Source organism: Capronia coronata, assembly GCF_000585585.1.
Source record: "Capronia coronata CBS 617.96 chromosome Unknown acBCG-supercont1.6, whole genome shotgun sequence".
Lineage (NCBI taxonomy): Eukaryota > Fungi > Ascomycota > Eurotiomycetes > Chaetothyriales > Herpotrichiellaceae > Capronia > Capronia coronata.
Window position 1 is genome coordinate 257,852 of NW_006912898.1, and position 25,281 is coordinate 283,132.

The following is a 25,281-nucleotide window of genomic DNA, read 5'->3' on the forward strand; positions in this document are numbered from 1 at the left end:
CCCATTCAAAATAGAAAGGAAACTGGCAAATGTAACTTGATTGTAACTCCCGCTGGTGTGCTTCTTTCTGACATGAGCATTGCAGTGCGCTGAACTCGACGCCTGGATTCTGTATGTGGAGTCTTGACTGGGACAAGCGGATAATGTAGCAACCTGCTGGGTCCACGCCAAAGGCAACTGTGCTGATTAGAAAAAGCCAAAAAGACGCCTTCCGACATCCCCGGTACGAGTCTCGCCTTGCCCGAGTAGGCTCGCTACGCTGAACCCAGGTCTGGGCGATGATGGTCGTTGTTAGTGTCTTCGAGTGTTGTATGCATATAGCGGAGCTCGCGAGACGATGTCGATGCCTCCTACACCGAATGCGGTTGGGTAAATGCCGTACGATGCTGTGGAAGGCGATTCCATGCTCACGGTACGTGGGATCGGGGAGTAGGCGTAGGGTTCTGTCTTGGCCACTTCGTGCCCGTGTGAACCTCGAGATCCGTATGATCCATACCCGGAGTCGTAAGCCTCGAGATGGTCATAGGCGGTATATGCAGTCGGAGCAGGTTTGTATTTCCGAGAAGAGCGTGAGCTTCGAGCGCTTTCGAAGCTTTCCTGACTGTCATATCGATGTCGTCGGTGGACAGTACGACTGGTACTTCGATGCCTGTGTTCGGGAACACTCCGCATCTCAAGCTGGAGCGGCCTATCCGTCACCTCTCGTCGTCGCAAATGCCCAAAAGGTCCATCGCGCTCATGCTGCTGACGATTGTCATCATGTTCGTATATGTAGACACCTCGAGCTCGGTGGGTAGGCGAAGGTGTGGCAGTGGATGCGTGGTCGGAGATGGCATAAGCTGACAATGATTCTCGGATCGTCTGCAAGTCCGAATTCCTCTCCACATGCTCTTCCAGCCAGCAGTCATCGGCTTTCTTTCTGGACGGACTGTGCCATTCCTTCTCTCGCTTCAAGGGTGACGCCCACGGACTCACGCCGCCCCCAATGTCCAACGGAAAGGGAGCATGATCCTCTGAGGATTCGGTGAGATCCCTCGTCGGGACGCGTCTAGACATCTCTTGGGCATAACGACCTCTGCCTTCTCGGCCCCGAGACACTGCATCGCCACCCAGCTTACAGGAACGACAATCACCTTCTCGAGGGTAATGGTATCGCTCCAGGCCTTGACAGCGCGATGAGTGGCACTCGACGGTAGTCCTGAACTCACAACCACATCCGTACGAGGTTTTCGTACGTACACACATGGTTCTGACAGGAGAATTGTTGAGCACGGCAAAGCGAGGCTGAACGCTTTCCCTTGATTGACAGATGATGCTTGTGTCTGTGTCGCGCGGTGGAGAGTGCATTCAATTTCTTATGCCCTGCTCAAACATCTGGAAGGTTGTACAGATTGGACAACTTGATAGAGCAACAGGCACAAATGGTTTGATCAGGTACAGGCAAGGCGGTGAAGTTTGTGTCAGTTGTCCTAGGACACGACCGTGGTCATGTACACTGGAAGATGTAGAAGTTGTCGACAGGACATGCGCAGGTCACGCAGACAAAGGTCTCAAGAACTCTCAAGTGTGACGTCGAGGGTACATCCGAGACCCGGCCCGGTTTGTTACAGCGTCGACGTGCAAGTCATGGATGACAGTTTCTGTCTCACGTTGTCAAAGGAAACATGCATGGAAGCGGCAGATATGGATCAAAGACACTAGAAAGTAACGATCTGGCCTGGTAAAGTCGCTCGTAGACGGGCGTGGAGTGATGAAAATGTGACAATAAGGAGTATTTCGTGACGGCGTCGTTGGGATACTTGCCATATCAATACCAGAGGACGGACGAGGGACAGAGGTCCCAGGTGGCGGACTAGGTTGTTTACATTCAGTGAACCCCAAGCGGAACGTCCGTCCAGATGCATGTTGCAGACTCGTGCCCGTCTCGCCTCAGAATCAAGCTGGGAAAGAGGACCATGGGAAAGGAGAATGCATGGCTCGAATGAAAGGTTGTTGCAGCTCTAGCCAGAAAGCCGGGCTGTCGAGGTGCAGAGACGGCGCGGTACAGAAGCTCATCTTCGGCGTATCTGGACTGATGTTTGGGCCAATGTAGGCACCTCGTGCCACGGGAGGGCGGCCCTGAACGCCCGAGAAAGCAGGGGAAATGACCCAGTGTGAGAGATGGTCGGCTACAGGCCGCAGATGAGTGGCCAGGATGAAGGGAGTGTCGCCTGTCACAGGCGGTTTCACACTGTCAGTGGGCGCGTCCCCCGTTGCTTTGTGGCCTTGTAATCCTGCCCGCTTGATGCTTTTCTTGGGTGAGATGTGGCTAGCAGCTCTTTTGGCTTGGTCGATACGCTCTTCCCATGTTCTTGATGCGCAGTGCTCCCCACCGCCTCAGCAGACGACATTGGATGGCCATGCTGATCTTGGGGCTGCGAATTGGGACTGCATGCAGCAGAGAGAGCCCAGTTGTAACAGTTCTTGCCTGCTGGGCTTCGATAACTGGACCTTTGATCATTCGCGGTCTGTCGATTTCCACGTAGCACTGAGCCATTGGGTTGAGGTGTCGAGTTGTGTGAACGCTGACCGAGCCTTTTCCTCGCCATGATGCATTGGCGAAGCAGTCAGATCAGTGATCGGTGTGGTTTGGTTGCTCCGAAGACAGGATCGCCAAGGGAGGAGGTTCTAGAAGTGGTTGATCTTCGATACGAGTTGTCGTTCGGAGAGGACCGTAGGAGACTTTGAAGCCCCCAGCTCTTCGCTTCGGTCAAGCTGGAAGAATCAACAGAGTCGACTGACCACCACCACTGTCTACCTACCCGGAGTAAGCTGTAGCAGACGAGGACCTTGTTGGTCACGCCAACAAACAGCATCCCTCGCTCTTGCAGTGTACCCTCCGAGTCAGCCATGGGCCGCCGCGCAGAGCAGACGACTGACACCGAGTCGGTCAACCCACCCAGTAGATGTCAATAGGTTGAAGAGGCATATTTCCACGGATGCAACGGCCATCTGCCATCTGGGCAGAGAGTCTGAACTCTTTTTCAACCACTGGCGAGCTGATGAGGTCTGCGAAGACAGTGGAAGAGACGGCATGTTCCCGCAGATCAGCTGGCCTGGCTGTGGTTGGTTTCCTTCGAGGGGAGAGGCAGACAGGGAGAGGCAGACGGAGTGACTATCGAATGAAGTGCAGTTCTTTCTTCTGGGTGCGTTGGTGTGCATAGATGTCGAAGATGTGTTCTGTCCCTTGATTGAGGTCTGCAGTGTTGCTCAGGTCTATGTATGTATACACGCAAAGAGTATATCGAGAGCCTGCGCTGCGTTTCTCAACTGCAGCCTGCTGTTCTCTGTTCTCCTCGACTGCCTCCCGTCCTGTCATATATAATCTCAACCATCTCAGCCATCCGCACCAAAGTCGAGGCCCAGGTTATAGTCCTACGCGGCAAGTACAGTATACTCATCCCTCTGTCGTTCCGTCCGTACTTGATGCGAACCCCAAATGGTCGCAAGGAAGATGGGCCGGTCCCATACTCAGGTTGATTAACACAGGTAACATTGTCACACCTCCTAGTTCCATGAAGCCCGCAGATTACTGCATCTCGCTCACGTCATGGCCTCTTGTGACTCTGCTTATCGGCCGTACATGTTAGGACTCAACTCGACGATTACGAAGAAGGCGAAGACCGACCACGCATATACTCCACGATGAAAGAACATCTTGACCATCACCACACCACTAAAAGAAACAGAGGGCCCGGGAGTCTAATCAATAGCCACTATTGCAAAGAAAATGCGGAGGCTGTGCAGATCAAAGAGGAGTATGAACCCCGGCGGCAGGGGAGAATAAGGGCGGAAAGCCATGTCAATCAGTATCAAAGACAACTCTACGAAGTAGAAGCCTTGATCGATTTGCAGGGCAAACTGTTGTCCAGACTGGCGGTTTGCCAGAACCAAGGAATCGATCTCAACCCGGAAGACAAAGTTGCTCAACAGAAGGCTTGGGACGAGCTCATACAGCCGTCACAAGCAATACTTCGAGATATACGGGTAGAGATGTCCCGTTAGAATTCTTCCTCCTGATTCTCTTCCTCATCAAGGAAGGAGTTGGTGTGGCCAAACGCCGTGAAGCCATGATCCATTTTCCGTTGGCATTCGGCCAATACTTTTTCGATCGTGTTTTCATACATGTGTTCATAAATCCGAGCCTTTGTACGGCAGTTCCGCAAGAAGCTCATAAGTTGGCACTCCAAGAGCTTTGCCTTTGATGTCCCAGAGGGCAATGTCGATCGCTGAGATGGCAGCTTTGATAGCTACTTCTTGAAAGTAGCTTAAACGGTGCATGACATTCCAGTGATGCTCAATGTCCAATGCTTTCTTCCCAACCAGGAACTCTGCGGACCCGACGATTGCAGTTGTGGCTGTCGTAATATAGCCCGAAACGCCTGGCTCTCCAGACCCAAAAAGTTTTGGTGGGTGACGATTCGAACAGACATGAACTGACCAAAGTACGTATTATGGAGAGGCTTGACGCTTCTCATACAAATGTCACTTGGCGCCATATTGACTGACGGTCGAGTGGCTTTAGCTTTGCTTGTTGTTGTTGTTGTTGTTGTTGTTGTTGTCTGCACAAGATGATCGAGACATGAATTCCGGCTTTGCGTTGCGTGCGTGTTGACTGGGGTGTTTGAAGCAATCAGCATGCCTGCTTCAATAGTCCCGGACTTTGGCAATATACCATGCCATCAGATGATCCTCGTCCTTGTAGCAACACGTCATTTTCAGACCGGCAAGTCGGTGTCCGACAGCATCATATCCCATTGTGGCCAGTCCGCAACGGTGTTTGCGTCGAAGATGAACTCCGGATACATATATGTGATGTCGTCCGGAAGTGCCTGATCATTACTGAGGTTGAGGCCATTCACATGGGAGCCGGTCATATCCCGGGGGGTGGTGTATGAAGCCGTTGATACATGTCGGAAAGCTGGCCGTAGCTTTGTAAATTGTGCCAACACGATGTCCCCAAGCAAATGTGCTGCGTGGCAGGGCAAGCCAATTGACCTCAGCCAACCCACTAGTCGAAACACAAGCTCATCCAAGGCTGCAATATCGTGACCTGCCGCTCGAAGCTTCGACTCATAGGCATGAACGAGGCGACAGAGCGTGAGAGCAGAAAAGGTGATGATATGGTAGATGTGATCCGTCAGATGACGGGTACGTTCATCCGTCGTCTCCATCGCCAGATTGATGATGGCTTTCGACAGATTGACCATCTCCGTGAGGATGGAACCGCGTATGACCGCTCGAGCCGACTTTAGTGCTTGAGAGGAGGCAATGAGATGAGCAAAATGGAAGCCCATCTCCAAGAACTGAGCACGAGGTTGATCTGTCCAGAACAATAAGCACAAGACCCTCCTCGGAACTCGGTCTCCTTACCAAACAAGGCGGCCCACTCTTGGTGCCAAGATCGCAGAGCATTCTTCGTGCCCGCTATATCAAGTGGTGAAATGCAGCACTTCTCATAGATGATCCAATAAAGCTTGATCTCGGCGGCCATTCGTGCTTCAAAGTTTGTCATCTTATCGTTTTCGAGAAGGCGAACACATCGGCTGATCTGGGCTTGATTGAGAAGGGCTTGACGGCGTGTGCCAACACAATATCTAAAGAAAGTCAGCTTGTGAATAGGACAACGGCATCACCTTTGAAAAGGATAAAATCCTGCAATTTCGCTGCCGAAGGCTGCCAAGGATGGAGCTGGCGGACCGGCAAGCACGAGAGCCTTCGCGGCATCCTTTTGATATATCGAGAGAGTACTTACTGGAGATGTGCTATGCATATGTGATTCCAGAGGCACCATGCATCCAAATCGGCCGTGTTGTTGGGCTCCTTCTCAGGATGCAAAATTCCGCTGAAATGAGAACTGGCCAAGCCTTGTTGGAGAGCATAGCCGGTCAGGAGCCAGCTGTCGATACTCAAGGGCGTCTGCCCAATAGTTGTCGACCATAGGCTCAGCACAAGAGCGGCCTGGAAGAACTCGACCGGTTGAGGCGTATCGAGTAGTGCAGATGAGACAAGTCGTCTTGCCTCCTCAAACAGAAGAGGCGCGAGTTGATCGGCGAGTTCCTGGGTTGTATGCCGTACCGCGATCAAGAAGATGCTGCACAACAGCAGCGGCGACCTCCTCACCTGCACCAGTAGAGCTGGGGTCGACGTATCTTCGGCAAATCTGACCCAACGGCCATAATGGATATGAAACCTGGTATCTATCAGCCGAGCGTTCGACAAGAGGAATGCATGTGAAACAGATAATGGCATCATCTGACAACGTCATATGGACGCGCACTCCTGACAGTGGGGTTGGAGCCTGTTGATGTGCGTGCTAGCCATGTAGCCATATAATCAGGAAGGCTGAAGACGATTCTGACTGAAGGCATGCACTTCATCAGAGGCATTCTTTATCACCGCGTCATGGAGTGCTTGACAGATGCAACATCAGGGATCTTTAACTTGGCGTCGAAGGCTCCGAGTTCAGACGAGACCATTTCCTGTTCACAAGAAGGGTAGGACTGACAATGAGAGTAACCAGTGTGCCGTCGTCAGAGTAATCAGTCCGTTAGAAATGACATCCGAGTGATTTCCTGGAGTAGCTGACATCTCTGGTGATTGCACACTAGCATCCGTGGCAGCATCCCGAATTAAGAGCATCGGGGCTTGATCCTGGCCCGATGAGGATACCGCGTCAGCACCACGCGGTGGAGCATCCACGTCTGTGGAAGAAGCCCTGAACACATCTTCTTTGCCGTCCAGACGATTCGTCAGTGCCGCTAAAGTGCTCTCTATCTTTTCCAGCCTGAGAAATGGCAGTCAGCATTCAGTACAAATAAGACTCTAGTCACTCAAAGAGACGGCCTTATGTCCAAACGCTGAAGGGAGGGGAGGCCGGACCGTTCATCGACGGAGACATCACGCCTCGGTGGAGACGCAACGTCAATCTGTCTGCGATATCGTGGTGGTGCTGGGCGGGGAAGGCTGTCGAGGGAGCATGGTTGAGATAATGTCTCGCAGCGCAGGCAAATGCCTCTTGAATTGTCAGACGCATAGCATCTGGTCTTCTGCTTGCGGCACGAGTCGCATGCTTTCGAAGCTCGACCGCCTCGTAAAGGAGGCATTACAGCCTAACTTGGCACTCGATCGAGCACGAGTCAAGGCTCCATGCGAAGCTTCTTGCTGTAGCTGTCATTCATTCGGGCACGAAAGCGATATTGATCTCGGGAAGGGAACGAGCCATCAAACAAAGCTCTGCATGAAAGAGTAGCAGGTGATAGTTGAACCCGGGCCGGTCCGGTGTGATAGGCAGACCTCGACGTGATATTTGGTGAGTCCTGGTCAACAGTGGTAGCCCCGGCTTTCAGCTAAGTACGATGAGACTAATGACATTGGTGGACGACTCGATTGAAGGGCGACTGGCGGTCACGTCTGGGCTGAAGATACAAATCCGAGCCGTTATCACGACATTTGATAAGGCTGTTACGAAATCGATTTTGATTGGTCTGCTTACATAACATGTCTTGTCACCAGGGGTCTGCAGCCTTGCCGTTGTGTGTTATACTATCACAGTTGTGCGGCATGACCTCCATACTCTGATACACTCGTAGACAAGGCCTGGTGGATCTGTGCGACTATGACACTTCGCTGGATGACTTGAAGGAGATACTTGTTGCAAGCGTCTGAATTGCACTAGAATCTTTGGGAGTCCTCTCTCTAATCACGATTCACTATAATCAGCATAACTCTTGTCTTCCATTTTACTGGTCGGATGATCCTACACTGTCTACACCTCCGAAGCTCTTCGTTCCTCGGCTGCAGGGACGCCGAAAGTTGCCTCCACACCACTGTCTCCATGGTCGAACAAGCGGTAGAGGAGTTTCCACGCCAGGATCACAACTGTGCCAGCAATGACACATGCAGCAGCGATGATCAACCCATGTTTGTAGCGAGGAGCATCTATCACCAAGTCAGCTTCTGTTATGGGACGGTCGGATTGGTTGCCTTACCTTGCGTACGGAAAAGTTGATTTCCCGGGAATCCGGCCAGCTGAATGCTCATTACATATGCAGCCAAGGCAATAGGACGTTTGTGGTCGGGCATCTTGGACGTGAGCCAGGCAGCATTGATCGCTTGTGCTGATCCCATTCCCATTTGCGTCATGACAACACCGCCTGCCAGTGGTCAGTATGGAAACTCGCTGTGAACAGACGTCTCGACTCTCGACCTACCATATAGAACCCATTTTCCAACGCCACTTGGAGCTAGTGCTAGCCAAAGCAGACCAGCAGCTCCCCACAGATATCCGATGGCAACGTGGAAGCCTCGCTCATAAAATTTGTCGCTGCTATATGCAAGGGATACTGACCATACCAATGCGCAGACACTGCCGACTGAGTTAAGTCCATTTGCTTGCAAGCCACTGAAGCCAAGCGACTTGATGATAGAAGGCGCATATGTATTCATGGGCTGAATCATCACCATTGACAAGAAGGCCGCGACGAGATGTCCATAGAGTCGCCAATCCATGAAGGTTTCCAGAATGTGAGCTGGGAGTACCGGCTTCCCGTATCGGAGAGCCTTTGTGGGATCGTTGCGTATGACACGAGTGACAATGATGGATGCCTGTCGCGGTGTGAAGATGTTCCAGGATTTGCCAAAGAAAACCTTGGGCTTTGCTGGACCGTGAGGTAGATAGAAATATGCTGCCACAGAAAGGCAGCAAGTCAGGACGCCCTCAAGAAGGAAGAGCCACTGCCATCCCTGCAGACCACCATTGCCACGAAGGGAAAGTAGGCCAATGGAGAGTGGTCCTCCAAGTGCGCCAGCGAAACTGTTTGAAGCCCAGAAAATGGCAAATCGCAAGGCTAGCTCTTGGTTTGTATAGTACCTGATCAAGTCAGTATGTTTCCATGAAGGAGGGCAACGCCAGTTGAGGCCTGGACGGGGACATACTTCGAGATATATAAAGCAAAGCCAGGAATATATCCTCCTTCGAGTGCACCTAGAAAGAAACGCGCTGCACATAGTCCGGCGGCGTCCTTGATGAACATTTGCGACCAGGTGACGGTGCCCCAGAGGAACATTGTGATTGGGAGAAATCTTTCAGGACCGATGTACTTGCTTATGATATTGAAAGGGATTTCCGTGATGACGAAGCCAACGATAAAGAGGGTTTGTGCCAGATTGATCTGAGTGTTTCCAACGTTGATATCCTTCCTCATCGTGTCGGTCAGGGCATTGCCAATATTGGTACGATCGAACTGCAGGAAGCAGAAGCAGAGCACGATGAAGGGTAGGACGAAGAGATCGGCCTTCAGGACGGCTTTTCTCGCCTCGGTGGACTCATATTGGATATCGGGATCGTATCCAGGAACTAGAAGAGCTTCAGCAGCGAGGATGTCGACGCCAGGGTCAGCATGCTGCGTCTCCGTCGGTGTCTTCTTCTCGGAGGCGTCCATGGTACGAAGCAATGCGATTTTGAGACGACTGGCTTTCTTGTGTTGCTAATTTTGATGAGACCTGGTGTTCTTGTTGGAGAGGGATGTGAATCTGATTTGCATCGTAACCCTCGTACCCATCGTAGCGACTTATATGCCTTCATGGTCGAGCTCTTATTGCAGCCATGCAGCCATGCATCTATGCTCGAGCTGCTCGTTTGATAAGGCCGATGAAGACACCATGCTAGGCAAGATGGTGTGTTGGCAGCATTCAGCCTATCCCGTGGCGGCTTTCCATCTCGTAACAGTGGTCCAGATTGTGGGCCTGCGGAACCTTTATCTAACCGGCGGCATACCGTGGTATCCCATTGGCCACTGAAGTCTGTGCCTACGGCATGCCGAAGGGTGACTGCGAACGCAAGGCTGCGCTCCACCACCGGCTTGCCGGCGGCTCTGGAGAAGACCACAAATGCTTCTCGCCTTGGATCTGGACGGGGCGCCAGAGATAAGAGGATCGATATAAAGTCGACACCACGACAGCAAAGCACCTCATAATAAAGAACTTCAAGAGTTGACAAGAATTGACAAGAATTGGCAAAGTTGTTTCGGTCAGCCAAGGAAGCACATTGGGGAACTCTACCGATAATGGAACAAAACACACTGAAGCGGAGAGGCATCGGTTTGACAGGAGTTGATAAGAAGCGGTCGTTTGGTGGCTATACACTCTTCTGTCCGCTCACCAGCGACACGGCACATCTGGTCGACATAGATGGCAAAGAAGTGCATTCGTGGAAACTGCCAGGGAGGATCGGGCGTCATGCCAGACTTTTACCGAATGGCAACTTGGCTGTCAACACGCTTCGACCAGCGCCAGAGCGCACGACGAACGATGGGGGCCCATATCCCTTTCCTTTCTTCAACAAATATGGTGGTGGCATCATGAGTGAGCTGGACCCCGAAGGCAAGGTAGTTCGACAATTCACCGATCCCCTTGGACATCACGATCAATATCATTTTGGCGATGGGCGCCTTTTGTACACCAGCCTTGAGGCTCTGTCACCTCAAGACTCCGCCAAAGTCATTGGGGGTGTCCCGGGCAGCGAGATCGATGGCATCACATATGCAGACATGATCAATGAGGTGGACGCAGAAGGCAAGCTTGTTTGGCAGTGGAAGGTATCTGAACGACTACCAAGAGCGGAATTCCCTCTGCAACCGCATTACACTCGCGAACACTACCCCCTCATCAATTCGGTGATGCCCCTGCGCGATGGCAAGCATATTTTGGCATCCATGCGATCGGTTTCGGCGATCGTGATCATCGAGAAGTCAACGGGTGATATTGTCTGGAAGCTGAAGTCGGATGTGATTGCTCAGCAACACAATGCTACCGAGCTGGAGAATGGAAATATCTTAATCTTCGACAACGGGGCCTTCCGAACGGGCCAATCCATCCAGTACACCCGAGCCATCGAGGTGGATCGAGCAACGAAAGAGATTGTGTGGGAGTATCATGACCGCTCGCAGATGGTATACTTCTTCACACCCTTCATGGGTAGCGCACAGAGATTGGCGAACGGCAATACCCTGCTGTGTGAAAGCGCTTTTGGGAGGGTCTTCGAAGTCACTCCAGACGGCTATGTCTGCTGGGAGTATGTCAACCCGCATTTTGCGCCATATCCGGATGCACCAACAGCAAAGCTGTTCCCCGGTGACTCTAATGCCCTGTTCAGGGCTTATCGATATTCGTTGGACGAAATCCCATGGCTGAAGAGGAAGTTGTCCGGTGGAGAAGGGGCGGGAGTTTGCAGGCAACAATGACGGTCTGAGAGAAGAGCATTAGGATGTGAATTGATACTGGTTTCGGTTAGCACAAAATATCATTGAACTGTAAAGTTAGACAGTGGAAACAGCCTCATGTGAATCCTGTCAAAACATGCTGTATCAAGCACTCGGGAAAGGAATGTGATAGTCGAGCCCAGCCTGGATGGGATTGGTATGCGGCGTTGCCTGTCGATGGTCTTGTGCTTACTGTGCGTAAGGGACGGGCTCAGGATGCTGTCGTATTGTGCCTGGTACACGAACTGACCAGGATGTCGCAAGGCTGAAGCAGACACGGGGTAATTGTGATTGTACCACAACCTCGGCGCGAATGTTGATATCAAGATAGGACATGTCCGCGTGCAAAGGATGTCAAACATACCGTGTCCACCAAGATGTCAAGGAACAAACCCTCATCACTTACGAACAAGCGGATGTGCGAAACCTGACCGATACGTAGCACGTATGCCGCCATCTTCTTACCTTTGAATGGGCCGAAATGACAATCCAATGCCGCAGCCTAGTCGCGGGCGCGGCCTCTGGAGATCTCCTTGTCTCGGACGTCGCGCTCAGCTTCTGGGGCGGCATTGACGCCGACACCGGCATCATTGTCGACCAGCACCACCCTCTCAAAGGCGAATGTATCGCAGGACGCGTATTCGGGATCCCTGCCGGTCGAGGATCGTGCACCGGCAGTGGAGTCCTGCTTGAGTTGTTGTTACGAAAACGAGGACCAGCGGCACTCGTCTTCCAGCATGTCGACCAAATCCTCACGCTCGGGGTCATAGTCGCGAAGGCCATGTTCGGAGTATCAATCCCGGTCGTGGTGATCTCTTCAGAAGACTTCAGGTTGTTAAGCAGTGGTAGGCATGTGGCGATTGTGGGCTCGGAGCTTTCATTTGATATTCCGGCCTTGGACACGGACAGGAGACATATGGCACGGCTTCCGACGACAATCTCCAGCAATATCAAGCTCAGTCTGAAGGATAGAGCCATGCTCGCCGGCGAAATCGGTTTGGCATCCAAGCTGGCCATGGAGATCCTTGTCAGCATGGCTGAGATGCAAGGGGCACGGAGCTTCCTGGACGTCTCACAAGCTCACATTGATGCATGCATCTACATTGGGCCCGCGAGTCTCGAGTTCGCAGAGCGCTTTCGGTCTTTGGATGCTAGGTTTGCGGTCCCCACGACGCTCAATTCGATTTCCATTGATCAGCGTCGTTGGCGCGAGATAGGTATGGACGCCACGCTCGCTGTTGAGGCTCAGAAGCTGGCACAGGCATATATGTCCATGGGCGCGGCCATGAGCTTTACCTGCGCACCTTATCTGCTTGACACGGCTCCGACTAGCGGTGAGAACATCGGCTGGGCAGAGTCAAATGCAGTGGTTTTTGCAAACAGCGTGCTGGGCGCCCGCACACAGAAATACCCAGACTTCCTGGATGTGTGCATTGCTTTGACGGGACGAGCGCCTGCCGCGGGGTGTCACCTGGATGAACATCGCTTGCCGAAGTTGAGAGTCGATGTAAGTTCGTTGTCCGGAATCGATGACGCCTTCTGGCCGCTGTTGGGCTATCATGTTGGAAAACTGACAGGCCCTGACATCCCGATGATATGCGGTCTGGAACATCTGGAGCCGCATGTGTCAGATTTGAAGGCGTTTGGAGCGGCGTTCGCAACTACAGGCTCGGCACCCATGTTCCACATCCTGGGTGTCACGCCAGAGGCAGACGAAGTCGCAAAGACGACCTCGAACTTGCCTTCCTACCAAGTCAACAGGGCCCAGCTGAGAGAGTGTTGGAAACAGCTTAACACTGCCAAGGAACCTTCACTCGGGCTGGTGTCCTTGGGAAATCCTCACTTTTCGCTAGAGGAGTTTGAGACGCTTGCAGCGCGTTGTTCTACTCGCCGAAAACATCCTGACGTAGCCGTCGTGGTGACAACAAGTCGAGCCGTCTGCGAACAAGCATTGACAGCTGGGTATCTTGACAGCATACAGGCATTTGGTGCTGGCCTGATCACTGATACCTGTTGGTGCATGCTTGGTGAGCCAGTGGTCCCTCTGCGAGCGAAGAACATCATGACCAATTCCGGTAAATATGCTCATTATGCTCCCGGTATGGTGATGAGAGGTGTGCACTTTGCGAGCCTTTCGAGCTGTATTGATGCCGCTTGCAGCGGGCAGGTCGACCAGGGTTTGCCAGCGTGGCTCTGTGACTAGGCCACATAGTGTACAAGGGTCTAGCATGTTTTGCTGGGTGCAAGCACGGTGAAGGTTACACAAGGCGGTGTGCCGCTACCCAGCGGTAATCTGGCCAGTCACTCTCCAAGGGCGATACAGGCGGTGAGGCGAGGGACGTTTCAACAGGTCTCCTCATCGTTGAAATGGCGCCTCCATCGTCATCCCACACAGCCTGATGCACATGCTCAGGAGCCAGAGATTGACACCATACCAGAACTGGACAAGCCACTACGAGCCGAGCCAACAAGCTTTGCGGGACAGTGCTAAGCTTCAAAGCTTGGAATGCTTGGAATGCTTGCTTTGACCGATCTGCAGGGGGTGCGATTTCCATTGAAACACCACTTACTAGTACAACCTACTGGCACGTCTCGTTGCAATTCGCAACCTGAGTCACGTCATGCGTGTGGCGAGTAGCAACCCGGCAGGCTGTGTGAACAACAAGGAGTTGGAAGATGGCATCCTCTGACGTGGTTGACGTAACTGGAACACCAGGCCCTCCATCACGCAGCCATATTAATACGGTGCTCCTTCAGTTCACTGCTTATCCTTCTGTCCATCAACGCAGACTACCCGCACATCAAACCGCTTACAATGGATAACATCGTCAGAGAAGGAGAGCAGTTCGTCGAGAACGAAGAAGGAGGCCAGGCCGGCACTTCAAATGCGGGCCAAGGCAACCTGCAAGATACCCAGCAGACCCAGCAGACCCAGCAAGGACAACAAGACCAGCAGGGAGGCGGTATGATGAAGAACTTTGAGCAAAACACAGGAGATGCATATGTCAACCAAGGTAGCATAACCCTCCTACAATGGCGCGAAGGTTGTCTGACGTGCTTACAGAAGTCAATCAATTCTTGAACAAAGAGGGCGTCCCAGCGGGCATGGACGGAGCAATTGACGGGGCTGTTGATACTGAAGCCAACAAATTTGAAAAGGACTTTTAGTGGATTCATTGCTTCGATCCACGACCATGGTCATTGTTGTTGATTTCTCATTCCATACTACTATGTGAGGATCCGGTCATTCTACAACAGTGCTGCTTGTTCAGAGTTTCCGCCGAAGAAAATGCTAAGATGCCGCTTGAATTGGCGGGGTTGGATTGTCCGAACTGATCCTCGATCTTGGGTTGAGAAAGCTCGCAAGGTGTCGCCAGGGGCTGTGAATGAAGGGAAGATGCGTGATGTCTGTTCGCACCGTTCGCTATCTGCCTTCAGACAGCCTGCGGTGGTGTCAGCATCACAGACAGACCTCTTTCTTGTGCAAACACCATAGAACTTCTGCGATTTCAAAGTTGCCTCGCAATGCAATTGAGCCGAGCAAGATCTAATCAGGGTAGAATGGACAACCCCTAATACAAATTGCAGCTTCCAGACAAGACTTAGGCGAATGTTAGACACAACATTATACTTGCCAAATCGTGACGGGCACCCAATATCCTGTACCGACGGCATAAAGCCTCGCTGTCGGACTTGTTTGCTTGCTGGATGCCTACGGTCTGGAGTCCAACCCCAGCCTCACGATTGTCTACTTCGTCAACACATTGGGAGCACTTGATCGAACGGGAATTTATCTCATCTTTTCCTATGCTATCCGAATCGTGTCGTCGAACAACAAACTTCCTCAAACTGGCCAATGTCTTCGCTCACCCGCTCCTATGCACACTCCTAATGAGTCTTAGAGTTATGGGCCCCTTACTAGGTTGTGTCGGCGATTTCAGTCATGAAACGTGAGCTACAGCTCTGTCCTGATGTTGACTCTCTGGGCTCACTCATTGACGAGCAGGGCACCACACAGTGACTCGGGAATGCCAGGCGCCTCAGCAGGACCTCCAGCCTTGCAGCTGCACCTCTAGGCCGTGCCGGTGTCCAGCTTTCACCCCATCTGCTTCTCCTGGGTGATGAGCGAAAGCCTCGAAGCGTTACTTGTGCGATCGTGTACGTTCGGAGTTGACTGTTGGATAGTTGGCTCCGACAACGGCTGCGAAATCTGACTGCACGCCGGCATTCATCGGGCCTGTCTACGAGTCCTACGAAGCCGGGACGGAGAGCCGCAGAACAGATGCCGGAATAAGATGGTGCTCATGCACATTTGGTCACTGACATGAAGAGGGATGGTTTGGAGGACTAGTCGACTGTCTGAGATTCTTGCTGCCGCCGTGCAGATATTTGGCCGACCAGAAGATACCATTCCAGCCACAGCATAAAAACACCCTTTCTGTGGCGACATTGATACAAATGCCCTGGTTGGGGAAGGCGGCGAGCATCAGTACCATTGAGCATAAAGGAGACGCACTTCTTTCCCCCTTCAACCTCGATTCGCTTTCTGAACCCCTGTACTGGACACGGTGCACTTTTGCAACTGCTTCCACTTTTGATGAAGTGGTTCTCCAGAGTTACACCAGCAAAAATGGCTCCACGACTTCCAGAAGTCCAAGAATGCAGCGCCGCCCTGCGTGAGGATGAAGGATGGGTATTTGTGTCGACGTCTCGAGGCTCCACTGACCTATTACGGCCTTGTGCGACTGGGTTGCCCACGCTCGCAGGAATGGAATCATGACTGAGGCAAAGGCTTTATTGGTGTCCTTCACTATCCAAGGTGCGTTGCAGTGTCTATGAACTGGGCCAACGCTCAATGGCGGTCGCAGAAGTTCGCTGCCTGGCGATCAAAACCCGTCATCGACGACGCCGTTCCTTTTTTCCTGCTGCAGTCTCTCATCGTTCATCTTCTGCCACCATCGATGTGTCTCGTCCTCGGTCTCTTCTGGCTTTTGGTCCCATGGCTTCGGACTCAGTATGTAATGGATATTCTTTACCTGGTCATCCCGCCATATGGCGTCGTGGACACCTTTCCACCGCATCGTCTTCAAAGCGTTATAGACGTATGGCAAACCAACCCAGCGCCCATGAAACTGGTCACCGAGCAGGCTTTGATCGGCGAAATCGTAACCAGAAGTTATAGCGCCATTTTGCATGGCGTCAAGGATCTTGTCATACGTCCCTTGACTCGGATTGCAGACAACCAAGCCCCCATTAGGACAAGCAATGCCTGCGGTGGGCGGCGGACCATTGCTTTGTGCGTCATCAGGAGTATCGTGCTGAGTCGTGAAGGCACAGTTCTCCGGGACCCAGTGTTCAGGGTAGTGTGGTTTCTTCAAGGGATTGCAAGCACAGGCATGACTGGCCGCATATACCCTGTGTCCATCGCCATTCAATTCGGGCGCATCCAACTCCATCTCCATCAACTCGTCCATGTTCTTCAGCACCATCATGTCACTGTCCAGTTGCACCACCCGATCATACTCGGTAAGGCTGAAGGGAGTAAGCTTGCTCCAACAGTCGTAGAATCGGGGGTCGTTGGCATAGTCCTTGGAGACTGACGGGAGAAGGTATGGAATCTTTTTGGCTGGAATGTTTCTTTTGCGGAGAGCTTCGAGTCCTTCGGGAGGGAACGTGTCGGTGTACAGCGCAATCAGAGGATACTTTGAGCCCGCCGTCTTTAAGGAATAGTCAAGCGTCAGGAGCCCAGAGAGATATTTGGTGTTGGTGATGAGTGTCGTCCAGACTCTCTTTGGCGCCGCATCTTTGGCGACGGCGGTTAGTTCGCTTGGGGCATCGCTTTGCTCTGGGGCTCTCTGCGCGTGCCCCTCGGCCGCGCTTTTCTGCTTCTGAGATCCCACCATCGTGCAGTTGATACAGTATCTTTGAGAAAAAGAGCTTCAGCAAAAAAACCCAGTCCTCGCTGTGCGGTGGACTACTACATGGCGCAAGCCGTTGGCACTGGCACCGGCACTGGCACAGACTAGATTAGTCGCCGTCATACTATGGTAGCCTAAAAGTTGCCTTCTTTGGAATTTGTGGCCCCAGACTTTCGACCCTGGGATCGCAGCAAATAATGCCCGAGAGAGACTCCAAGTTAGGTACCTTGCGCTTATCTGAATCGCCCAGAAAATCGGGGAAGCTAGCTGCATCCCGGGGATAACTAATACAGACCCTGCACGCATCATCGATCTACCCGAAGTCCAGTCCAGTGGGGGAATTCTTGAGGATTCGGGTACCCGGAGATATACCTTTGATTTCCGTTCTGATGTTACACAGATGTACTGAGGCCGCTTCGATGGCTTGAGGTCCATATGTACCTTGTTGTTGGGTTTGATACTGTCATAGCTGGTTCATCCGCCGCATGGCTAGAATATGTCGGCCAAGTTGAGGAGGCAAGTTGCTCTGCGGTCCCCTTGAGATCCGGCCGTCATGTGTTTCTTCGGCGCTGACCATTATTACACAGTCCTCAACATGATTCTACCACTAGTACCGAAGGCTTGTCCCCTGTCGGAGGCCAGCCGCACAGTGATGTTGCGCAGAAACCGGCAGCGAAGACGGCTGTGAGCAACTACAAAGGATTCGTGGCCGGAGTCTTCTCCGGTATTGCCAAACTCTCGGTCGGCCACCCATTCGATACGATCAAGGTTCGACTGCAGACCGCCGACAAGACAAGATTCGCAGGGCCTGTAGACTGCTTGCTGCAGACACTGAGAAAAGAAGGGGCTGCAGGACTTTACAAAGGAGCAACACCGCCGCTGTTAGGATGGATGGTCATGGATTCGGTCATGCTGGGAAGCTTGACGTTCTACCGACGGCTACTACATGACAATATTTTCTCCAACCCGGGGTTTCGACCGGGAAAAACCACAGCGGAACTGGCGGGACAGAGCCTGCCTGCGTTCGGTCATGGCATAGCCGGGATCATGGCAGGATCTACGGTGTCCTTCATCGCGGCGCCGGTCGAACATGTCAAGGCAAGATTACAAATCCAGTATGCCGCCCACAAGAAGGATAGGCTATATAGCGGCCCTGTCAACTGCACAAAGAAGATCTTGAAGACACACGGGGTCCGCGGCTTGTACCACGGTCTCTGCGCGACACTGATCTTTCGGTCGTTCTTCTTCTTCTGGTGGTCCAGTTACGATGTCATCACCAAGATGTTCCAGAAACACACTTCTCTGTCTGCTCCTTCAGTCAACTTCTGGGCTGGAGGCCTGTCGGCCCAAATCTTTTGGCTGACGTCTTACCCATCCGACGTCGTCAAGCAGAGGATCATGACGGATCCGCTGGGTGGCGCTCTGAATGATGGTACGCCTCGTTTCCGGCACTGGAGAGAAGCTGCTGCTACTGTGTTCAGAGAGGCTGGGTGGAGAGGATACTGGAGAGGCTTCTTGCCCTGTTTCTTGCGGGCGTTTCCGGCGAACGCAATGGCGTTGGTGGCTTTTGAAGGCGTGATGAGAGCCTTGCCTGACTAAGGCCAAAGGGCCGAATGATCTGATACCCCGAAGTCTTGTCTTTCGCGGAAATGGCAATATTCTCTGCTCATGCGTTTCTTTGGCTACTTAAGGTTCTATATATTGCAGACCCCAAGAGTCGTATTAACCGTCGCCAAGTTCCAGGACCGGTGCTACTTGAGATCTGCATTCACAGGCTTCCTCACATAGCCGAGCACGAGCGCCTGTTATGTGGTTCCGCCGTAAGATAGTTGTTCGTTAGTAAGAAAGTTACGGCGAGGCTGCTTTAGTAGGACTCACTGAACCGGCGATGCCCACGGCCAAGTTTCTCTCACGATACATACATCTACTCGTCTGCCTCGTCCTTCTCGGCTCTTTCCTCTTTCTCTCGAGGGAGTGCATCAAGTTGTAACTGCATTCATTCACCTTCGCTCCTCGAAATTCACAGCCTTGCCAAGCCACGCTAAAGTCTGCACTACAAATTCTCATTCTCCATCCTTGTCGCCATCACCATCGATACATGCAAATACTGTCAACTATGGCGCTGACGGAACCTCCAAAGGCCATCTTGCATACGCTACTTAAAGCAGACGGGTCTGCAACATATACCGCGCCCAAAAATGGCTACCAGGTCGTCGCTGGCGTCAACTATCCCGTCGAAGTGCCATATCGAAGTGATGAAATCCCGGAGTCGACATTCATTGAAGTCAATCTCAGACCGCATAATGGAGTTGGGATGGTGAAGGAGCGACATATGGAGGAGCTCGTTACGCGGACTCTCCAGACCATTGTTCTAGGCGATGAGACGCCCCGGACTATGCTTCAGATTACCCTTCAAGTGGTGAATGTCGAGAGCGACGAAAGCCTGCCCGGCGGGGTCAAAGGAGGTGGTCAAGGTGAGACATATCTCGACCTTCTCGCCTCAGCATTGAATGCCGCTGTTCTCGGTTGTGTCGATGCTGGCGTGCAAATGAAGGCAATTGCCGGAGCGGCACTCGTGGGGATATGCCCAGATGGACGAATGGTTGTTGGGCCTAGCGTCGTGCAACGAAAGAAATGCGCATCCTTGCATGTGTTTGCCTTCACCAGTGACAGTCAGACAGTGTTGATGGAAAGCGAAGGCAAATTCACCATGGACGATTGGAAACAAGCCGAACGGGCTGCCAGATCGGCGGTTCTGGGAAGCGTCAACAAACAAGACAACGGAGATGTTACCATGAATGGAACGAATATCACGTCTGGATCCTCGGGCAACTGCTTGCTTGATGTGATCAGACAGGCACTGGAAGCCCGGGTGATCAAGGGCGGAAACCGGTGACAGGAGTGAGGATGTTACAGTTTTGGGTGGAAGCTGAAACAAGTCACCAAAGTCACGAACATGGGCGCCTCACTGGCACCAAACAGTGGTGAGGTACCGCGGGTGGAGAGTCGAGTAACACTTTGTGCCCGGGGAATGCCAGTATCATGGCTAACGACAGGGGCCATGGCATGGTTAGGCGATATGGACATCTTGAAGCTCTCAGGGTGCTGCAGTGGGAGACGTTGCCTTGGGTGCCTTAGGGGCTCCTAAAGGCTCTTCGGGGACGGACAGGGGTATCTAGGCGGTGCTGGGGTTGGGGTGGTTGATTGACCCACGCCCACTGTATGTCCCCACGTGCCTGTCTCAGCATGCGCACACAAACCAGTCGGCCGTCGCCCCTTCACCAACTGACTCCTTCTCCTCCTTCGGGAGGAGTCAATAGTTGGATGTGCCTCCTGCGCATGCGAAATATGCACTGAGGAGCCGGCTAAGAAGTTTAAGGGAGTGTACTGTGACAGCGCAGTCCAGGTATTTAAAGACTGGCGATAATCCCGGTGCCCGTCAAGGGAAAATGGGAGGTACACAACACGGTATCATACTTCGCCGAGCACGGAGGACTGCTTATCTGGACATTCTGTTCCACGACATCTTCGATTCTCCGTCCACTTCAATCCAGCGGCAGGTCCGCCCTTGACGAAAAGTTCGCTTGCATTAATCTGAGGAGCAGAAGCAACAGTAATCGAAATCTACATCTGCACGAAGAGTGATAGTATTGGGTTGATCCCGTTAACTCCGGTTGCTCCGCGCCTAAAGCACCTGTGCTATCACCGTCTCCAGGCACCCTCAGGCACTGCATCTCAGGTCCTCATAGGGTCACTACGGGTGCCACAGGTACCCCAGGCACTACCTGAACTCTCTGTAGCGTGGTAGCCTACACCACAACAGGACTGTGCGGGATAAGAGCCCTAGGCTTCGGTTTGTCGCCTTTCTATCGTCCCACCAGCTTGCGGGTCAGATTCGCCGCCTCTCACCATGACGAGCACTATCACTGAAATGAACACCACCACTGCCACCATCACTCCCACTATCGCCGGCACTACCGCTTCCACTGCTGTCAACACCAATTCGAGCTTATCCTCTCCCACTACCTCCGAAGCCACTAGTTCCAGCAACGTCTCTCCGCCAACTCCTGCACTACTTGATCACCCTCATCCTCTCTTCTCCGATGGCATGGACAACGCCATTCCAAAGGCCACAGTAGGAGAGAGTCTCTTGCGCCAATATGCCCACCATCTAGACCCCCTACATACTGACGACCACACTCATGCCGTACACGATCTCTCAGATTCACACGCGGTCGCCACTATCGATGCGAGAGCCGTGACCTCCGTCGACGCCTCCGCCCTCAGTCCTGCGAATATCCCTCCCACCGATCGTTTGCGCGGCTCCTACATCGCCCATCATCCTACCGTCCCGGTACCCAAGCCATTGCAACTACCGAAGTCGGCCCTCTCGCATCGTAAGAACGCAAGATCAATAGACATATCTAGACAGACTATACTGAAGGCGTTGGTCTCTCGGCGACCTAGCATGGGTTCCATGACCGCAAACGCCTTCAAGACTGCTGCTAGCGGCGACGGAGACTCGGAACAGCAGGATGGACTCTCTGCGTCGACATGTCCGACGGCAACCTTCACAGCTTTGCAATCCAGCGTTCTCTCCGGCCAATCGCCGCTCTCAACCAGTTTCCTTCGTTCGCCTTGTTTCTTCCATCAGCGATTTGAGGGCGTTGTGGATGTCCAGAAGGTGTTAGAGGAGATTTCAGATGACGATTATTCGCATTCAAGATTGATGCAGACCGCAACTGGGGTTCGGGAAGTCTCCAAACAGTTGCAGCGCAAGCCACTCAAGCGCGCGGTGCGGAACGTTATGATCGTGACTAAGGCCCGCGATAACAGTCTGGTGTACCTAACCCGCGACCTAGCCGAATGGCTACTTTCCACACCTCGATATGGGAATGACCTGGGCGTGAATGTCTATGTTGATGCCAAGCTACGACATTCCAAAAGATTTGATGCCGCGGGGATCCTGAGAAAAGAGCCCCGATTCCAGCACATGCTGAAATATTGGACACCCGACTTGTGCTGGTCCTCGCCGGAGAAGTTCGACCTTGTGCTGACTCTGGGAGGAGATGGCACTGTTCTGTTCACCTCATGGCTCTTTCAAAGGGTTGTTCCGCCGGTACTGTCCTTCTCCCTCGGCAGCTTGGGCTTCTTGACGAACTTTGAGTTCGACAAATACAAAGAGCATCTTGATCGTGTGATGGGCGATACCGGCATGCGGGTGAATCTCCGAATGCGATTCACCTGCACTGTCTGGAGAATAGATCGCTCCCCCGGTGCCGCTAAGGGCGCAGTGGAGGAGGGAGAGCAGTTTGAAGTGCTGAATGAGTTGGTCATTGACCGCGGTCCTTCAGCCTTCGTTTCGAATTTGGAGCTCTACGGTGACGATGAGCTTCTCACGATCGTGCAGGCCGACGGGTGTATATTCTCCACCCCGACCGGATCTACGGCGTACTCCCTGTCAGCGGGAGGTTCTCTGATACACCCGTCCATCCCTGCAATCTTGTTGACACCTATCTGTCCTCACACCCTTTCATTCCGTCCTATGGTGCTCTCAGACACTCAGGCACTTCGCATAGCTGTGCCAAACAAGTCTCGTTCTTCGGCCTACTGTTCCTTCGACGGCAAAGGCCGCATTGAGCTCAAGAAGGGCGACTATGTGACACTGGAAGCATCTCAGTACCCCTTCCCTACCGTTATGACCGGTACCAATGAATGGGTGGAAAGTGTCCAAAGAGCCTTGAGGTGGAATGTCAGAGGAGCAGTCCAGAAAGGCTGGGACGACGCAGACGAAGAGGACGGTGATCCTGCTGAGGAGAAATGGGACATCGACATCGATGCTGGCCCGTTTGGGGGCACCGACAGCGGTATCGGTCCTAGTGAGGATGGAGACCATGTTGCAAGTCCCATGAGGCCGCAGATGAACATGTTGCATATGTGATGATAGATGGATTGCTTTTTGATACTGTATTTGGCGCCGTTGCTAGATGAATGTACATCATGACCACCGCTTGAGCCCTCAATTCTTCTTCTGGCAAGCCTTATGTATCGTCTCTATTCTCGCTCTGTCAATGCTGCCATAGAAGGCGATAGTAGTAAGTAGTAGTGTCCCATCAGTGATGGCAGTAACAACCATGACAAGGAGGGCGAGGCTGTGACCCATGCCTTGACCTCATTGGCTGGTGGCAAGTCTGCCAAGATTTCGACGTCAAAAGTTCTCAGCCTCAAGTCCAAGTTCGAGTTCGCCTGCGGCACTTCAGGGTAGAAAGACCATTTCTACATGCTATACCACTGATCTCCCTTGTCCCAATCCCCGTCGAAGGCGAATAAACCTACTTATTTGACACCTTTGAGAATTTGGAGTTCACGCGAACATGGCGGAAGGCGGCATCGATCGAAATGCCGAGGGTGAGTCCAGTCCAACCGCGCCGGACAAATCGAGACTCAGCTAACACAACCGCAGAGCGGATGGAGTTTTCGACCTCGAAAGAGGTGACAGTCGCGCCCACCTTTGAGGACATGCACCTCAAGGAAAACCTCCTTCGCGGAATCTATGCCTACGGTTACGAGTCACCGTCCGCGGTCCAGTCGCGAGCGATCGTCCAGATCTGTAAGGGAAGAGATACCATTGCGCAGGCGCAGTCGGGCACAGGCAAGACCGCGACGTTTGCCATCAGTATTCTGCAGATCATCGAGACCTCGGTCCGTGAGACACAAGGTACGTCAAAACCACAGCCATCGTTGTCAAAAGGAGCAGGAGATTGACTTATAACAGCACTCGTTCTGTCACCCACGCGCGAGTTGGCGACGCAAATTCAAAGCGTCATTATGGCCTTGGGAGACTATATGAACGTGCAATGTCATGCATGCATCGGCGGAACGAACGTGGGCGAAGATATCAGAAAACTCGACTACGGTCAACACGTTGTTTCGGGAACACCAGGTCGCGTGGCAGATATGATTCGACGACGAAACCTCCGCACTCGAAACATCAAGATGCTGGTCCTCGACGAGGCAGACGAGCTTCTCAACCGTGGCTTCAGAGAACAAATTTACGATGTCTACCGCTATCTCCCACCCGCCACGCAAGTCGTGGTCGTCTCTGCAACCCTCCCCTACGATGTCCTCGACATGACCACGAAATTCATGACCGACCCTGTCCGTATCCTTGTCAAGCGTGATGAATTGACCCTCGAGGGTCTCAAGCAGTACTTCATCGCTGTGGAAAAGGAGGAATGGAAATTCGACACCCTCTGCGATCTTTACGACACTCTTACAATCACCCAGGCTGTTATATTTTGCAACACCCGGCGCAAGGTCGATTGGTTGACAGATAAAATGCGCGAGGCCAACTTCACTGTCAGCAGCATGCACGGCGAGATGCCTCAAAAGGAGCGCGACAGTATCATGTCAGACTTCCGTCAAGGAAATAGTCGGGTCTTGATCAGTACGGACGTCTGGGCTCGAGGCATCGATGTTCAACAAGTCAGTCTGGTCATCAACTACGACTTGCCCAGCAACCGTGAGAACTATATCCATCGTATCGGCCGGAGCGGTCGGTTTGGTCGCAAGGGAGTCGCGATCAACTTTGTCACCAGCGAGGATGTCCGGATTCTTCGCGACATCGAACTCTACTATTCCACGCAGATCGACGAGATGCCGATGAACGTTGCTGATTTGTTGACCTGAGCTGACTTCACCACGTCAAACTACAATTCAACTCGCGAAGGCTCGATCGAATGGCGTACTTTGCTTGAGCTGTTGCCGACTGCCTCCCTTTCCGGCGCTCTGACATCATGGCTGCGTATGTCACTTTCGATGCCTTCTGGTTCGACAACAAGAACTAGCACCGGCGCTTCAACGTGTCCCATTATTTGGCTCGTATCTCCTCTGGGAGTGCTACTCAACGCTTGTGGCGGGCCCGGGAACTGCCATACACATTGCGATCCCACCAGGTCGCTTTCTCCGGCGTCCGACAGGGGAGACCTACGGCTGAGAGAGGATTAATCTCAACTGCGATGCTGTATTTGCGTCTCGGGACAAAAAGGATGGAAATGGGCTGA

At 52.7% G+C, this 25,281-nt stretch overlaps 11 protein-coding genes across 11 annotated transcripts; 7 read left to right on the plus strand and 4 right to left on the minus strand.

The window, feature by feature from the left end:
* Nucleotides 1-291: 291 nt before the first annotated feature.
* A1O1_06764 (uncharacterized protein) lies at nt 292-1,056 on the minus strand (the record flags this gene model as incomplete). The annotated part of the gene is made up of 1 exon (XM_007727641.1): nt 292-1,056. One exon carries the CDS (start codon nt 1,054-1,056, stop codon nt 292-294), a length of 765 nt encoding a protein of 254 aa, XP_007725831.1.
* A 3,701-nt stretch (nt 1,057-4,757) lies between these two features.
* Nucleotides 4,758-6,291, minus strand: A1O1_06765 (uncharacterized protein; the record flags this gene model as incomplete). Its single annotated transcript, XM_007727642.1, has 3 exons — nt 4,758-5,362; nt 5,413-5,636; nt 5,795-6,291. The coding sequence occupies 3 exons, from the start codon at nt 6,289-6,291 to the stop codon at nt 4,758-4,760; spliced, it is 1,326 nt and encodes a 441-aa protein (XP_007725832.1).
* Nucleotides 6,292-7,807: 1,516 nt separating this feature from the next.
* Nucleotides 7,808-9,482, minus strand: A1O1_06766 (uncharacterized protein; the record flags this gene model as incomplete). The annotated part of the gene is made up of 4 exons (XM_007727643.1): nt 7,808-7,980; nt 8,031-8,195; nt 8,253-8,911; nt 8,977-9,482. 4 exons carry the CDS (start codon nt 9,480-9,482, stop codon nt 7,808-7,810), a joined length of 1,503 nt encoding a protein of 500 aa, XP_007725833.1.
* Nucleotides 9,483-10,106: 624 nt separating this feature from the next.
* A1O1_06767 (uncharacterized protein) lies at nt 10,107-11,282 on the plus strand (the record flags this gene model as incomplete). Its single annotated transcript, XM_007727644.1, has 1 exon — nt 10,107-11,282. The coding sequence occupies one exon, from the start codon at nt 10,107-10,109 to the stop codon at nt 11,280-11,282; it is 1,176 nt and encodes a 391-aa protein (XP_007725834.1).
* A 499-nt stretch (nt 11,283-11,781) lies between these two features.
* On the plus strand, nt 11,782-13,503 carry A1O1_06768 (uncharacterized protein; the record flags this gene model as incomplete). Its single annotated transcript, XM_007727645.1, has 1 exon — nt 11,782-13,503. One exon carries the CDS (start codon nt 11,782-11,784, stop codon nt 13,501-13,503), a length of 1,722 nt encoding a protein of 573 aa, XP_007725835.1.
* A 612-nt stretch (nt 13,504-14,115) lies between these two features.
* A1O1_06769 (uncharacterized protein) lies at nt 14,116-14,468 on the plus strand (the record flags this gene model as incomplete). Its single annotated transcript, XM_007727646.1, has 2 exons — nt 14,116-14,314; nt 14,365-14,468. The coding sequence occupies 2 exons, from the start codon at nt 14,116-14,118 to the stop codon at nt 14,466-14,468; spliced, it is 303 nt and encodes a 100-aa protein (XP_007725836.1).
* Nucleotides 14,469-16,186: 1,718 nt separating this feature from the next.
* A1O1_06770 (uncharacterized protein) lies at nt 16,187-17,203 on the minus strand (the record flags this gene model as incomplete). The annotated part of the gene is made up of 1 exon (XM_007727647.1): nt 16,187-17,203. One exon carries the CDS (start codon nt 17,201-17,203, stop codon nt 16,187-16,189), a length of 1,017 nt encoding a protein of 338 aa, XP_007725837.1.
* A 511-nt stretch (nt 17,204-17,714) lies between these two features.
* A1O1_06771 (uncharacterized protein) lies at nt 17,715-18,817 on the plus strand (the record flags this gene model as incomplete). The annotated part of the gene is made up of 2 exons (XM_007727648.1): nt 17,715-17,749; nt 17,806-18,817. The coding sequence occupies 2 exons, from the start codon at nt 17,715-17,717 to the stop codon at nt 18,815-18,817; spliced, it is 1,047 nt and encodes a 348-aa protein (XP_007725838.1).
* A 517-nt stretch (nt 18,818-19,334) lies between these two features.
* A1O1_06772 (uncharacterized protein) lies at nt 19,335-20,114 on the plus strand (the record flags this gene model as incomplete). The annotated part of the gene is made up of 1 exon (XM_007727649.1): nt 19,335-20,114. The coding sequence occupies one exon, from the start codon at nt 19,335-19,337 to the stop codon at nt 20,112-20,114; it is 780 nt and encodes a 259-aa protein (XP_007725839.1).
* A 1,014-nt stretch (nt 20,115-21,128) lies between these two features.
* Nucleotides 21,129-23,159, plus strand: A1O1_06773 (NAD+ kinase; the record flags this gene model as incomplete). Its single annotated transcript, XM_007727650.1, has 1 exon — nt 21,129-23,159. One exon carries the CDS (start codon nt 21,129-21,131, stop codon nt 23,157-23,159), a length of 2,031 nt encoding a protein of 676 aa, XP_007725840.1.
* A 433-nt stretch (nt 23,160-23,592) lies between these two features.
* Nucleotides 23,593-24,907, plus strand: A1O1_06774 (ATP-dependent RNA helicase fal1; the record flags this gene model as incomplete). Its single annotated transcript, XM_007727651.1, has 3 exons — nt 23,593-23,626; nt 23,682-23,936; nt 23,994-24,907. The coding sequence occupies 3 exons, from the start codon at nt 23,593-23,595 to the stop codon at nt 24,905-24,907; spliced, it is 1,203 nt and encodes a 400-aa protein (XP_007725841.1).
* Nucleotides 24,908-25,281: the final 374 nt, after the last annotated feature.